This window comes from Coregonus clupeaformis, chromosome 29 (genome assembly GCF_020615455.1).
Source record: "Coregonus clupeaformis isolate EN_2021a chromosome 29, ASM2061545v1, whole genome shotgun sequence".
Classification (NCBI taxonomy): Eukaryota; Metazoa; Chordata; class Actinopteri; order Salmoniformes; family Salmonidae; genus Coregonus; species Coregonus clupeaformis.
This window is the reverse complement of record NC_059220.1, coordinates 20768487-20783827: the sequence shown is the minus strand read 5'-3', so window position 1 is coordinate 20783827 and position 15341 is coordinate 20768487. Positions and strand designations below refer to the sequence as shown.

Genomic DNA, 15341 nt, shown 5'->3' with positions numbered 1-15341 from the left:
TTTTAGAGAATTTGCCAGTATGTCCAACCGGCCTCACAACCGCAGACCACGTGTAACCACGCCAGCCCAGGACCTCCACATCAGGCTTCTTCACCTGCGGGATGGTCTGAGACCAGCCACCCAGATAGCTGATGAAACTGTGGGTTTACACAACCAAAATATTTCTGAACAAACTGTCAGAAACTGTCTCAGGGAAGCTCATCTGCGTGCTCGTTGTCCTCACCAGGGTCTTGACCTGACTGCAGTTCGGCGTCGTAACCGACTTCAGTGGGAAAATGCTCATCTTCGATGGCCACTGGCACGCTGGAGAAGTGTTCTTTTCACAGATGAATCCCGGTATGACGTTGTGTGGGCGAGCAGTTTGCTGATGTCAACGTTGTGAACAGAGTGCCCCATGGTGGCGGTGGAGTTATGGTATGGGCAGGCATAACCTACGGACAACGAACACAATTGCATTTTATTGATGGCAATTTGAATGCACAGAGATACTGTGACGAGATCCCGAGGCCGATTTTCATGCCATTCATCCGCCGCCATCATCTCATGTTTCCGCATGATAATGCACATCCCCATGTCGCAAGGATCTGTACACAATTCCTGGAAGCTGAAAATGTCCCAGTTATTCCATGGCCTGCATATTCACAAGACATGTCACCCATTGAGCATGTTTGAGATGCTCTGGATCGACATGTACGACATCGTGTTCCAGTTCCCGCCAATATCCAGCAACTTCGCACAGCCATTGAAGAGGAGTGGGACAACATTCCGCTGGCCACAATCAACTGCCTGATCAACTCTATGCAAAGGAGATGTGTTGCGCTGCATGAGGCAAATGGTAGTCACACCAGATACTGACTGGTTTTCTGAACCATGCCCCTACCTTTTTTTTAAGGTACACTACATGGCCAAAAGTATGTGGACACCTGCTCTTCAAACATCTCGTTCCAGAATCATGGGCATTAATATGGAGTTGGTCCCCTTTTGCTGCTATAACAGCCTCCACTCTTCTAGGTAGGCTTTCCACTAGATGTTGGAGGTCAGGGCTCTGTGCAGGCCAGTCAAGTTCTTCCACACCGATCTCAACAAACTATTTCTGTATGGACCTCGCTTTGTGCACAGGGGCATTGTCATGCTGAAACAGGAAAGGGCCTTCCCCAAACTGTTGCCACAAAGTTGGAAGCACAGAATCGTCTAGAATGTCATGGTAAGATTTCCCTTCACTGGAACTAAGGGGCCTCACCCAAACCATGAAAAACAGCCGCAGAACATTATTCCTCCTCCACCAAATTTTACAGTTGGCACTTGCATTGGGGCAGGTAGCGTTGTCCTGGCATCCGCCAAACCCAGATTAGTCCGTCGGACTGCCAGATGGTGAAGTGTTACTCAACACTCCAGAGAACACGTTTCCACTGCTCCAGAGTCCAATGGCGGCGAGCTTTACACCACTCCAGCCGACGCTTGGCATTGCGCATGGTGATCTTAGGCTTGTGTGCAGCTGATCGACCTTGGAAAACATTTCATGAAGCTCATGAGCTGTTGTTGTTCCTAGACGTTTCCACTTCACAATAACAGCACTTAACAGTTGACCGGGGCAGCTCTAGCAGGGCAGAAATTTGACAAACTGACTTGTTGGAAAGGTGGCATCCTATGACGGTGCCACGTTGAATATCACTGAGCTCTTCATTAAGGCCATTCTACTGCCAATGTTTGTCTATGGAGATTGCATGGCGGTGTGCTCGATTTTATACACCTGTCAAGGGTTAATTAATTAATTAATTGAATTCATTTGATTAATTTGAAGGGGTGCCCACATACTTTTGTATATATAGTGTATCTGTGATCAACAGATTTACAGTGCATTCAGAAAGTATTCAGACCAATTGACTTTTTCCACATTTTTGTTATGTTACAGCCTCATTCTAAAATGTATTACATTGTTTTCCCCCCTCATCAATCTACACACAATACCCCATAATGACAACGCAAAAACAGGTTTTTAGAGATTTTTGCAAATGTATTAAAAATAACAAACGGAAATATCACATTTACATAAGTATTCAGACCCTTTACTCAGTACTTTGTTGAAGCACCTTTGGCAGCAATTACAGCCTTGAGTCTTCTTGGGTATGACGCTATAAGCTTGGCACACCTGTATTTGGGGAGTTTCTCCCAAAATTCTCTGCAGATCCTCTCAAGCTCTGTCAGGTTGGATAGGGAGCGTCACTGCACAGCTATTTTCAGGTCGCTCCAGAGATGTTCGATCAGGTTCAAGTCTGAGCTCTGGCTAGGCCACTTAAGGAAATTCAGAGACTTGTCCCGAAGCCACTCCTGCATTGTCTTGGCTGTGTGCTTAGGATCGTTGTCCTGTTGGAAGGTGAACCGTCGCCCCAGTCTGAGGTCCTGAGCGCTCTGGAGCAGGTTTTCATCAAGGATCTCTCTGTACTTTGCTCCGTCATCTTTCAATCGATCCTGACTACTCTCCCAGTCCCTGCCACTGAAAAACATCCCCACAGCGTGATGCTGCCACCACCATGCTTCACCGTAGGGACGGTGCCAGGTTCCCTCCAGACGGGACGCTTTGCATTCAGGCCAAAGAGTTCAATCTTGGTTTCATCAGACCAGAGAATCTTGTTTCTCATAGTCTGAGAGTCTTCAGGTGCCTTTTGGCAAACTCCAAGAGGGCTGTCATGTGCCTTTTACCATAAAGGCCTGATTGGTGGAGTGCTGCAGAGAAGGTTATCCTTCTGGAACGTTCTCCCAGCTCCACAGAGGAACTCTGGAGCTCTGTCAGAGTGACCATCGGGTTCTTGGTCACCTCCCTGACCAAGGTCCTTCTCCCCCGATTGCTCAGTTTGGCCGGGCGGCCAGCTCTAGGAAGAGTCTTGGTGGTTCCAAACGCCTTCCATTTAAGAATGATGGAGGCCACTGTGTTCTTGTGTACCTTCAATGCTGCAGACATTTTTTGGTACCCTTCCCCAGATCTGTGCCTCGACACAATCCTGAATTTGTTGGACTCCAATCAAGTTGTAGAAACATCTCAAGGATGATCAATGGAAACAGGATGCACCTGAGCTCAATTTCGAGTCTCATAGCAAAGTGTCTGAATACTTATGTAATAAGGTATTTCTGTTTTTAATTGTAATAGATTAGCAAAAATGTCTAAAAACCTGTTTTCGCTTCGTCATTATTGGGTATTGTGTGTAGATTGATGAGGGGAAAAAATTATGTAATCATTTTTAGAATAAGGCTGTGACGTAACAAAATGTGGAAAAAAAGGGAAGGGGTCTGAATACTTTCTGAATGCACTGTATATCTATATTCCCAGTCATGTGAAATCCATAGATTAGGGCCTAATGAATTTATTTCAATTGACTGATTTCCTTATATGAACTGTTAAATGTTGCGTTTATATTTTCGTTCAGTGTAATTTGCAGCTCAGTTCACAGGAGATTGATAACTATGTGTGACACAAAGAAACGTGACTGGACTCTACTGGCATTGTTTGAGTTGAAGATGCAAACGCTGTGACAGACAAAAAGTTACTTAGTGTCACTGATATGGGAGGGATGTCCTAACCCGGAGCAGAGAGGCTTGTGCATATGCAACTTATTTCTATGTGAAAACTGAAATGGTCTATTCATTCCTTTTCAGTATACGCTCATCCAGAGCAACTTACAGTAGTGAGTGCTTACATTTTCATACTGGTCCCCCGTGGCAAATCGAACCCACAACCATAGCATTGTAAGCGCCATGCTCTACCAACTGTGCCACATCATCACATGCCACTTGATGTCTCAATGTACTCAATTACTATATTGTGCAGTGTTTTTCTTCACGGTGATGGAAAGTCTACAGGTACAAACCTAGATGACAAGCCTATGTACAATACAGTAATAAACATTTACATTAAGTGGTTTGTAAGAATGGCAAATTAATACTGCACAAAAAGTGGTTGTTTTCCATGTTATTTGATCAAGAAAAATATTTAATTTGATGTGGATGTTTTGTGTCTTTGCTCATAACTTTACACCTTTTGATGTAAATGTTTGAGGACCGGGTTTTGTTCTTTCTGGATTCCAATCACAGAGAAAGGGACAGGGCATATTGATTCTTTGTATTAATATATATTCTTTATTCAGATTTTTCAGGGGGTGCTGCAGCACCCTCAGCACCCCTACTTCCCGCGGCTCTGGACGTGTGCATGGTTGGGTAGGTTACTTTCCAAATGTAATCCGTTAGTTACTAGTTACCTGTCCAAAATTGTCATCAATAATTTAACTTTTGGATTACCCAAACTCAGTAACGTAATCTGATTATTTTTAACTATTAGAAGAAGAAAAAAAGGATCCATCAAACGCATTTGGTGTCATCATAGTGGTCTCTGACTTGTGGTCAGAGTTGCTAAGGTGGAACTAACTTAAACTTGCACCATTTTTCAAATGTCATTAAGAAAAGAGTAAGGAGTGATAATGTATTTTTTCGCAAACATCCTTTCTGAATTTAAAAGTAATCCAAGAAGTAATGTAGTTTTTCAAAAGTATCTGTAATCTGTAATTTAGCTGGTAACGTAACTGATTAGTTAGTACCACAGCTCAGCTCAGTAGGGCAAATTACAAGCTGATTAGGAGCGGGATTTCCAGGGGCTCAGAGCTGCTATTCCCAGCCTCTGTCCTCCAGATTAGACCCTCTCTAGCTGCGGACAGGCTGATGACACCGGACTACAGGGGAGACAACTCTCTTATTTGGATTGACAATGATTTATCGTTCACAGGGTTGGTTAACTCCTTTGGTGTCACAAACCTTTAAGTGTTACATAGCCTCTAGGTTCTCCCATTATGAAAACATTGAAACAAACCTGTACAAACTCATTGGTCATGCGTGAGGACAATGTACTAAATCTACAGTCAAATAGTGAGAGGTTCACAGTCCCTCACAAAGAGAAAGAGAGCAGTGGAGAACATCTGCTCCTCCAAGCCTGGAACGGCTGCCATTCCTCTGCCTTTTTTGGTATGGAGTCACCGGCCATCCAGCAATGATGAGAATAGCGGACCATAGTTAAAGAAAATATCACAAGCAGAGGCAGTTGGAAGGATGGTAAGGTGTTTATTTAGCCTTGTTACAGCATCCACCTCAGCTGAGACAAAACACAATTTCTCCCACCATTCTATTAAATCCAAATCCAAAACAAATGTAAAAATTGCAACAAAAAAGAGAGAGAGAAACGGGGTAACAATGGGGGATAAGATACTATTATTTAAATCCTGAATGATGCAAGAACATATCAGTGGCATGATTAGAGCGATTGTACATGAGACTAAGAGCGAACCTCTCAGACAGCTCTTCACAGCCCTGTGTAGAGACCCTCAGCAATCAGCAGCCTATTTATAGAATGCCACTTAGCCCTCTCTTCCCTCCCTCTGTTAGTGTATTAGGGATGTGTGGGTGCGTGTGTATACATTCTTCAAAGTCTACGAAATACATTGGAAATAGCCTAAAACAGAAGCAATTTCTCAATCATGTCTCTCTCCAAGAGGATGTCAGCTGTCAACTGAAATGTAGAGTTTTAGCTGATCAATGGAGAGGAACGGAAAGTAGAGTAAATCAGTCTGAGCAGGTTTTCCACCCGGGTCAGGTTAGGTCCCAAGTCATCAGCACTGCATTTAGACATTTTGGAGTTCCCCAGCCATAGCCTCCTAGAGAAGTCTCTGCCCACTCCAACCTCCAGCAGTCAGTCTACACAGAGGGTTTGGTGGCGAAGGTAAGGTAGCCAGTATGCCCTGCCATGTCCCTGGGCGGCGTGGTTGTCTTACAGAGAACAGAAGCATTGCTAGGGACTGGGGTGTCAGTCGGGGTCTCCAAGGGCCGGTCGGACCCAAAGTCCGGCAGGGGGAGTGTGATGGAGCGCACGTCATGCACCCTCAGCAGAACCTCCAGAGTGCTGATCTCCTCGAAACCCTCATCAGCCAGCGCCTCACATGTCTTCTGCACCTGCTCAATACACGGGGAGAAGGAGCACACACGTCCCCCTGCAGAGAGATATAAAGGGGTGGGGACAGAAGGAGATGGGGAGATAACAGGATGGAGACAGAGAGAGGGAAAGGGGTGGGGACAGAAGGAGATGGGGAGATAACAGGATGGAGACAGAGAGAGGGAAAGGGGTGGGGACAGAAGGAGATGGGGAGATAACAGGATGGAGACAGAGAGAGAAAGGGGTGGGGACAGAAGGAAATGGGGAGATAACAGGATGGAGACAGAGAGAGGGAAAGGGGTGGGGACAGAAGGAGAGGGGGAGATAACAGGATGGAGACAGAGAGAGAGAAAGGGGTGGGGACAGAAGGAGATGGGGAGATAACAGGATGGAGACAGAGAGAGAGAAAGGGGTGGGGACAGAAGGAGATGGGGAGATAACAGGATGGAGACAGAGAGAGAAAGGGGTGGGGACAGAAGGAGATGGGGAGATAACAGGATGGAGACAGAGAGAGAGAAAGGGGTGGGGACAGAAGGAGATGGGGAGATAACAGGATGGAGACAGAGAGAGAAAGGGGTGGGGACAGAAGGAGATGGGGAGATAACAGGATGGAGACAGAGAGAGAAAGGGGTGGGGACAGAAGGAGATGGGGAGATAACAGGATGGAGACAGAAGGAGATGGGGAGATAACAGGATGGACACAGAGAGAGGGAAAGGGGTGGGGACAGAAGGAGATGGGGAGATAACAGGATGGAGACAGAGAGAGGGAAAGGGGTGGGGACAGAAGGAGATGGGGAGATAACAGGATGGAGACAGAGAGAGGGAAAGGGGTGGGGACAGAAGGAGATGGGGAGATAACAGGATGGAGACAGAAGGAGATGGGGAGATAACAGGATGGACACAGAGAGAGGGAAAGGGGTGGGGACAGAAGGAGATGGGGAGATAACAGGATGGAGACAGAGAGAGGGAAAGGGGTGGGGACAGAAGGAGATGGGGAGATATCAGGATGGAGACAGAGAGAGAAAGGGGGTGGGGACAGAAGGAGATGGGGAGATAACAGGATGGAGACAGAGAGAGAGAAAGGGGTGGGGACAGAAGGAGATGGGGAGATAACAGGATGGAGACAGAGAAAGGGGTGGGGACAGAAGGAGATGGGGAGATAACAGGATGGAGACAGAGAGAAGGAAAATAAGGGCAGAAAAGGACAGCAAACATGAGTCAGTTATTCTGTTTGAATCTCACACACTTTACTTTTGGCAGTTTCTATGTAAACTTCCAGAGTTTGGTTTATTCATCCCTAATGGAGATTTTGGAGACTCCTCTAGCCACCTTTAAGAGGCAGATTATGATTCAGAAGACAGGTTTAGACAGACTTGGCTGGTGAATTGGATTCCAATGCTGAGATCAAACACGTCATGAGATTTACAAAGCCAAAGATTTTTGGACATCCACAACAATGAGATATTGGCTTAATCATAAACATCTCATTGTTAGTGTGTTATGTTGAACACCGAAGAAGCAAGTCAACCATTTTAAAAGCAAGGAGTAAAATGCTATACACATGACCAGTGTTTAGTAAAAGAAGAACACATGGAAATGTTCCACTGGTTGCCAAGAGTCATTGTAGTTGCTATGGTGATGACCCTTGTTGACCAGTGGTTGATTGAGAGAAACAGAAGATGTGGAGCTAGTGGTGATCAGGTTGTCGACAACACGAATCCAGAGAGTGTGTGAGAGCTATTGTTCAAGGCATTCGACAACTAGCTAGTCAAAACATCTCTGGGGCCAGGCAGCCTTGCACACTGACCAAGGCAGAGGTCAGTAACACAAAAATAATTTCAAAGTGCATTAAATAATATATTCCATTTTATCTCATAAAAGCAACAAAGTCTTCAAGGAAGGGTAGGCCAGCCGATAGAGATGAGTTAAAGGTGCAATATGCAGAAATTGCTCCGCCAATTCCTGGTTGCTAAAATTCTAATAGTTTGCCTAATTTCAGTTTATGTGACAAAACAAGCACCCAGAGTGTAGAGAATCAGCGCACAAAGAACAGTCTGAGCAGCCCTGAGATTATGCTACAAGCCCAGCTTCAGACGCAATCGTTAGGCAAGGGTAATTTCAGTGTAGGAAAGGAAGAAACAGCGTCTGTGCCACCAGTAAGTACAGATAGTAACGTTAGTATAAATCCCCCCGCACAGTCCCCGCAGCCGGACAACTTTCTCATGGCTTCTGGAGGGAAATACTGTTGGAATGCTCAACCGGTGTCGCTCATTCAGCCGACAGAAACTTTCAACCGGTTTTCCCCATTATGTAGCGAGTCGGAGTCTGAGTCTGAGTCTTCTCTTGTCTCTACTCCTCCCGTTACGGGGTCTGAGACGCCGAAGGCTCCCACCATTAGCTCTGACAAATTGAAAACCCTAGTCATTGGCGACTCCATTACCCGCAGTATTAGACTTAAAACGAATCACCCAGCGATCATACACTGTTTACCAGGGGGCAGGGCTACCGACGTTAAGGCTAATCTAAAGATGGTGCTGGCTAAAGCTAAAACTGGCGAGTGTAGAGAGTATAGAGATATTGTTATCCACGTCGGCACCAACGATGTTAGGATGAAACAGTCAGAGGTCACCAAGTGCAACATAGCTTCAGCGTGTAAATCAGCTAGAAAGATGTGTCGGCATCGAGTAATTGTCTCTGGCCCCCTCCCAGTTAGGGGGAGTGACGAGCTCTACAGCAGAGTCTCAGCACTCAATCGCTGGTTGAAAACTGTTTTCTGCCCCTCCCAAAAGATAGAATTTGTAGATAATTGGCCCTCTTTCTGGGACTCACCCACAAACAGGACCAAGCCTGACCTGCTGAGGAGTGACGGACTCCATCCTAGCTGGAGGGGTGCTCTCATCTTATCTACCAACATAGATAGGGCTCTAACTCCTCTAGCCCCACAGTGAAATAGGGTGCAGGCCAGGCAGCAGGCTGTTAGCCAACCTGCCAGCTTAGTGGAGTCTGCCAATAGCACAGTCAGTGTAGTCAGCTCAGCCATACCCATTGAGACTGTGTCTGTGCCTCGACCTAGGTTGGGCAAAACTAAACATGGCGGTGTTCGCCTTAGCAATCTTATTAGGATAAAGACCTCCTCCATTCCTGTCATTATTGAAAGAGATCGTGATACCTCACATCTCAAAATAGGGTTACTTAATGTTAGATCCCTCACTTCAAAGGCAGTCATAGTCAATGAACTAATCACTGATCATAATCTTGATGTGATTGGCCTGACTGAAACATGGCTTAAGCCTGATGAATTTACTGTGTTAAATGAGGCCTCACCTCCTGGTTACACTAGTGACCATATTCCCCGTGCATCCCGCAAAGGCGGAGGTGTTGCTAACATTTACGATAGCAAATTTCCAATTTACAAAAAAAAAAATTGCGTTTTCGTCTTTTGAGCTTCTAGTCATGAAATCTATGCAGCCTACTCAATCACTTTTTATAGCTACTGTTTACAGGCCTCCTGGGCCATATACAGCGTTCCTCTCTGAGTTTCCTGAATTCCTATCAGACCTTGTAGTCATAGCAGATCATATTCTAATTTTTGGTGATTTTAATATTCACATGGAGAAGTCCACAGACCCACTCCAAAAGTCTTTCGGAGCCATCATCAACTCAGTGGGTTTTGTCCAACATGTCTCTGGACCTACTCACTGCCACAGTCATACTCTGGACCTAGTTTTGTCCCATGGAATAAATGTTGTAGATCTTAATGTTTTTCCACAAAATCCTGGACTATCGGACCACCATTTTATTACGTTTGCAATCGCAACAAATAATCTGCTCAGACCCCAACCAAGGAGCATCAAAAGTCGTGCTATAAATTCTCAGACAACACAAAAATTCCTTGATGCCCTTCCAGACTCCTTCTGCCTACCCAAGGACGTCAGAGGACAAAAATCAGTTAACCACTTAACTGAGGAACTCAATTTAACCTTGCGCAATACCCTAGATGCAGTTGCACCCCTAAAAACGAAAAACATTTGTCATAAGAAACTAGCTCCCTGGTATACAGAAAATACCCGAGCTTTGAAGCAAGCTTCCAGGAAATTGGAACGGAAATGGCGCCACACCAAACTGGAAGTCTTCCGACTAGCTTGGAAAGACAGTACCGTGCAGTACCGAAGAGCCCTCACTGCTGCTCGATCATCCTACTTTTCCAACTTAATCGAGGAAAATAAGAACAATCCAAAATTTCTTTTTGATACTGTTGCAAAGCTAACTAAAAAGCAGCATTCCCCAAGAGAGGATGGCTTTCACTTCAGCAGTAATAAATTCATGAACTTCTTTGAGGAAAAGATCATGACCATTAGAAAGCAAATTACGGACTCCTCTTTGAATCTGCGTATTCCTCCAGGGCTTAGCTGTCCTGGATCTGCACAGCTCTGCGAGGGCCTGGGATCGGGAGAGACACTTAAGTGTTTTAGTACTATATCTCTTGACACAATGATGAAAATAATCATGGCCTCTAAACCTTCAAGCTGCATACTGGATCCTATTCCTACTAAACTGCTGAAGGAGCTGCTTCCTGTGCTTGGCCCTCCTATGTTGAACATAATAAACAGCTCTCTATCCACCGGATGTGTACCAAACTCACTAAAAGTGGCAGTGATAAAGCCTCTCTTGAAAAAGCCAAACCTTGACCCGGAAAATATAAAAAACTATCGGCCTATATCGAACCTTCCATTCCTCTCAAAAATTTTAGAAAAAGCTGTTGCGCAGCAACTCACTGCCTTTCTGAAGACAAACAATGTATACGAAATGCTTCAGTCTGGTTTTAGACCCCATCATAGCACTGAGACTGCACTTGTGAAGGTGGTAAATGACCTTTTAATGGCGTCAGACCGAGGCTCTGCATCTGTCCTCGTGCTACTAGACCTTAGTGCTGCCTTTGACACCATCGATCACCACATTCTTTTGGAGAGACTGGAAACCCAAATTGGTCTACACGGACAAGTTCTGGCCTGGTTTAGATCTTACCTGTCGGAAAGATATCAGTTTGTCTCTGTGAATGGTCTGTCCTCCGACAAATCAACTGTACATTTCGGTGTTCCTCAAGGTTCCGTTTTAGGACCACTATTGTTTTCACTATATATTTTACCTCTTGGGGATGTTATTCGAAAACATAATGTTAACTTTCACTGCTATGCGGATGACACACAGCTGTACATTTCAATGAAACATGGTGAAGCCCCAAAATTGCCCTCGCTAGAAGCCTGTGTTTCAGACATAAGGAAGTGGATGGCTGAAAACTTTCTACTTTTAAACTCGGACAAAACAGAGATGCTTGTTCTAGGTCCCAAGAAACAAAGAGATCTTCTGTTAAATCTGACAATTCATCTTGATGGTTGTAAAGTCGTCTCAAATAAAACTGTGAAGGACCTCGGCGTTACTCTTGACCCTGATCTCTCTTTTGACGAACATATCAAGACTGTTTCAAGGACAGCTTTTTTCCATCTACGTAACATTGCAAAAATCAGAAATTTTCTGTCCAAAAATGATGCAGAAAAATTAATCCATGCATTTGTTACTTCTAGGTTAGACTACTGCAATGCTCTACTTTCCGGCTACCCGGATAAAGCACTAAATAAACTTCAGTTAGTGCTAAATACGGCTGCTAGAATCCTGACTAGAACCAAGAAATTTGATCATATTACTCCAGTGCTAGCTTCCCTACACTGGCTTCCTGTTAAGGCAAGGGCTGATTTCAAGGTTTTACTGTTAACCTATAAAGCGTTACATGGGCTTGCTCCTACCTATCTTTCCGAGTTGGTCCTGCCGTACATACCAATACGTACGCTACGGTCACAAGACGCAGGCCTCCTAATTGTCCCTAGAATTTCTAAGCAAACAGCGGGAGGCAGGGCTTTCTCCTATAGATCTCCATTTTTATGGAACAGTCTGCCTACCCATGTGAGAGACGCAGACTCGGTCTCAACCTTTAAGTCTTTACTGAAGACTTATCTCTTCAGTAGGTCATATGATTGAGTGTAGTCTGGCCCAGGAGTGTGAAGGTGAACGGAAAGGCTCTGGAGCAACGAACAGCCCTTGCTGTCTCTGCCAGGCCGGTTCCCCTCTCTCCACTGGGGTTCTCTGCCTCTAACCCTGTTACAGGGGCTGAGTCACTGGCTTGCTGGTGCTCTTTCATGCCGTCCCTAGGAGGGGTGCGTCACTTGAGTGGGTTGAGTTACTGACGTGATCTTCCTGTCTGGGTTGGCGCCCCCCTTGGTTTGTGCTGTGGTGGAGACCTCTGTGGGCTATACTCGGCCTTGTCTCAGGATTGTAAGTTGGTGGTTGAGGATATCCCTCTAGTGGTGCGGGGGCTGTGCTTTGGCAGAGTGGGTGGGGTTATATCCTTCCTGTTTGGCCCTGTCCGGGGGTTTCTTCGGATGGGGCCACAGTGTCTCCGGACCGCTCCTGTCTCAGCCTCCAGTATTTATGCTGCAGTAGTTTATGTGTCGGGGGGCTGGGGTTAGTTGGTTATACCTGGAGTACTTCTCCTGTCTTATCCAGTGTCCTGTGTGAATTTAAGTATGCTCTCTCTAATTCTCTCGTTCTCTCTTTCTCTCTGAGAACCTGAGCCCTAGGACCATACGTCAGGACTACCGGGCATGCTGACACCTTGCTGTCCCCAGTCCGCCTGGCCTTGCTGCTATTCCAGTTTCAACTGTTCTGCCTGCGGTTACGAAACCCCTACCTGTCCCAGACCTGCTGTTTTCAACTCTTAATGATCGGCTATGAAAAGCCAACTGAGAGACCTGAGCCCTAGGACCATACGTCGGGACTACCGGCCGTGGTGACTCCTTGCTGTCCCCAGTCCGCCTGGCCTTGCTGCTATTCCAGTTTCAACTGTTCTGCCTGCGGTTATGGAACCCCTACCTGTCCCAGACCTGCTGTTTTCAACTCTTAATGATCGGCTATGAAAAGCCAACTGAGATTTATTCCTGATTATTATTTGACCATGCTTGTCACTTATGAACATTTTTGAACATCTTGGCATGGTTCTGTTATAATCTCCACCCGGCACAGCCAGAAGAGGACTGGCCACCCCTCATAGCCTGGTTCCTCTCTAGGTTTCTTCCTAGGTTTTGGCCTTTCTAGGGAGTTTTTCCTAGCCACCGTGCTTCTACACCTGCATTACTAGCTGTTTGGGGTTTTAGGCTGGGTTTCTGTACAGCACTTCGAGATATTAGCTGATGTACGAAGGGCTATATAAAATAAAATTGATTGATAAAATTGATCAGGAAGTCAATTGTCAAGTGTCCTCATCATAAAACAGGGACGTTGTGTGTTCTGCAAGGCAAGGCCTAATCAGGTTAACAGAGGGTTGTGTAGGGACAGACGGAGTAAAGGGGTTGGAGCAGGACTAGAACGGGGTGCAGTGGGAGAGAGGGACAGCCCTGCCACTCATTAGTTTAGTTTACCAGGATCACAGCAGATCCACTTAACCCAGGATCGTCTCCTCCTCCTCTTCCTGCTCTCTAGTCTACCTCCTCCTCCTCCTGCTGCTCTCTAGTCTACCTCCTCCTCTTCTCTAGTCTACCTCCTCCTCCTCCTCCCCTCTAGTCTACCTCCTCCTCCTGCTCTCTAGTCTACCTCCTCCTCCTCCTGCTCTCTAGTCTACCTCCTCCTCCTGCTCTCTAGTCTACCTCCTCCTCCTCCTGCTCTCTAGTCTACCTCCTCCTCCTCCTGCTCTCTAGTCTACCTCCTCCTCCCCTCTAGTCTACCTCCTCCTGCTCTCTAGTCTACCTCCTCCTCCTCTCTAGTCTACCTCCTCCTCCTCCTGCTCTCTAGTCTACCTCCTCCTCCTGTTGCTCTCTAGTCTACCTCCTCCTCCTCTCTAGTCTACCTCCTCCTCCTCCTGCTCTCTAGTCTACCTCCTCCTCCTCCTGCTCTCTAGTCTACCTCCTCCTCCTCCTCTCTAGTCTACCTCCTCCTCCTCTCTAGTCTACCTCCTCCTCCTCTCTAGTCTACCTCCTCCTCCTCTCTAGTCTACCTCCTCCTCCTCTCTAGTCTACCTCCTCCTCCTCCTGCTCTCTAGTCTACCTCCTCCTCCTCCTGCTCTCTAGTCTACCTCCTCCTCCTGCTGCTCTCTAGTCTACCTCCTCCTGCTGCTGCTCCCTAGTCTACCTCCTCCTCTGCTGCTCCCTAGTCTACCTCCTCCTCCTGCTGCTGCTCTCTAGTCTACCTCCTCCTCCTCCTGCTCTCTAGTCTACCTCCTCCTCCTCCTGCTCTCTAGTCTACCTCCTCCTCCTCCTGCTCTCTAGTCTACCTCCTCCTGCTCTCTAGTCTACCTCCTCCTGCTCTCTAGTCTACCTCCTCCTGCTCTCTAGTCTACCTCCTCCTCCTCTCTAGTCTACCTCCTCCTCCTCTCTAGTCTACCTCCTCCTCCTCTCTAGTCTACCTCCTCCTCCTGCTGCTCTCTAGTCTACCTCCTCCTCTGCTGCTCCCTAGTCTACCTCCTCCTCCTGCTGCTGCTCCCTAGTCTACCTCCTCCTCCTGCTGCTGCTCCCTAGTCTACCTCCTCCTCCTGCTGCTGCTCTCTAGTCTACCTCCTCCTCCTGCTGCTGCTCTCTAGTCTACCTCCTCCTCCTGCTGCTGCTCTCTAGTATACCTCCTCCTCCTGCTGCTCTCTAGTATACCTCCTCCTCCTGCTGCTCTCTAGTATACCTCCTCCTCCTGCTGCTCTCTAGTATACCTCCTCCTCCTGCTGCTCTCTAGTATACCTCCTCCTCCTGCTGCTGCTGCTCTCTAGTCTACCTCCTCCTCCTCCTGCTGCTGCTCTCTAGTATACCTCCTCCTCCTCCTCCTCTGCTGCTCCCTAGTCTACCTCCTCCTCCTCCTCCTCCTGCTGCTGCTCTCTAGTATACCTCCTCCTCCTCTGCTGCTCCCTAGTCTACCTCCTCCTCCTGCTGCTGCTCTCTAGTCTACCTCCTCCTCCTGCTGCTGCTCTCTAGTCTACCTCCTCCTCCTGCTGCTGCTCTCTAGTCTACCTCCTCCTCCTGCTGCTGCTCTCTAGTATACCTCCTCCTCCTGCTGCTCTCTAGTATACCTCCTCCTCCTGCTGCTCTCTAGTATACCTCCTCCTCCTGCTGCTGCTCTCTAGTCTACCTCCTCCTCCTGCTGCTCTCTAGTATACCTCCTCCTCCTCCTGCTCTCTAGTATACCTCCTCCTCCTCTCTAGTCTACCTCCTCCTGCTCTCTAGTCTACCTCCTCCTGCTCTCTAGTCTACCTCCTCCTGCTCTCTAGTCTACCTCCTCCTCCTCCTGCTCTCTAGTCTACCTCCTCCTCCTCTCTAGTCTACCTCCTCCTGCTCTCTAGTCTACC

General features: G+C 47.0%; 1 protein-coding gene across 2 annotated transcripts in view; it reads right to left on the bottom strand.

The window, feature by feature from the left end:
- Positions 1 to 5086: 5086 nt before the first annotated feature.
- The window catches only part of LOC121544824 (tRNA (adenine(58)-N(1))-methyltransferase catalytic subunit TRMT61A-like), a 26218-nt gene continuing 15963 nt past the window's right edge, over positions 5087 to 15341 (bottom strand). For both annotated transcript variants that reach the window (XM_041855004.2, XM_041855005.2), the window contains exon 4: positions 5087 to 6026. In XM_041855004.2, coding sequence (XP_041710938.1) covers positions 5734 to 6026 — 293 coding nt within the window. In that variant the 3' untranslated portion in view covers positions 5087 to 5733. The remainder of the gene's footprint in view (positions 6027 to 15341) is intronic.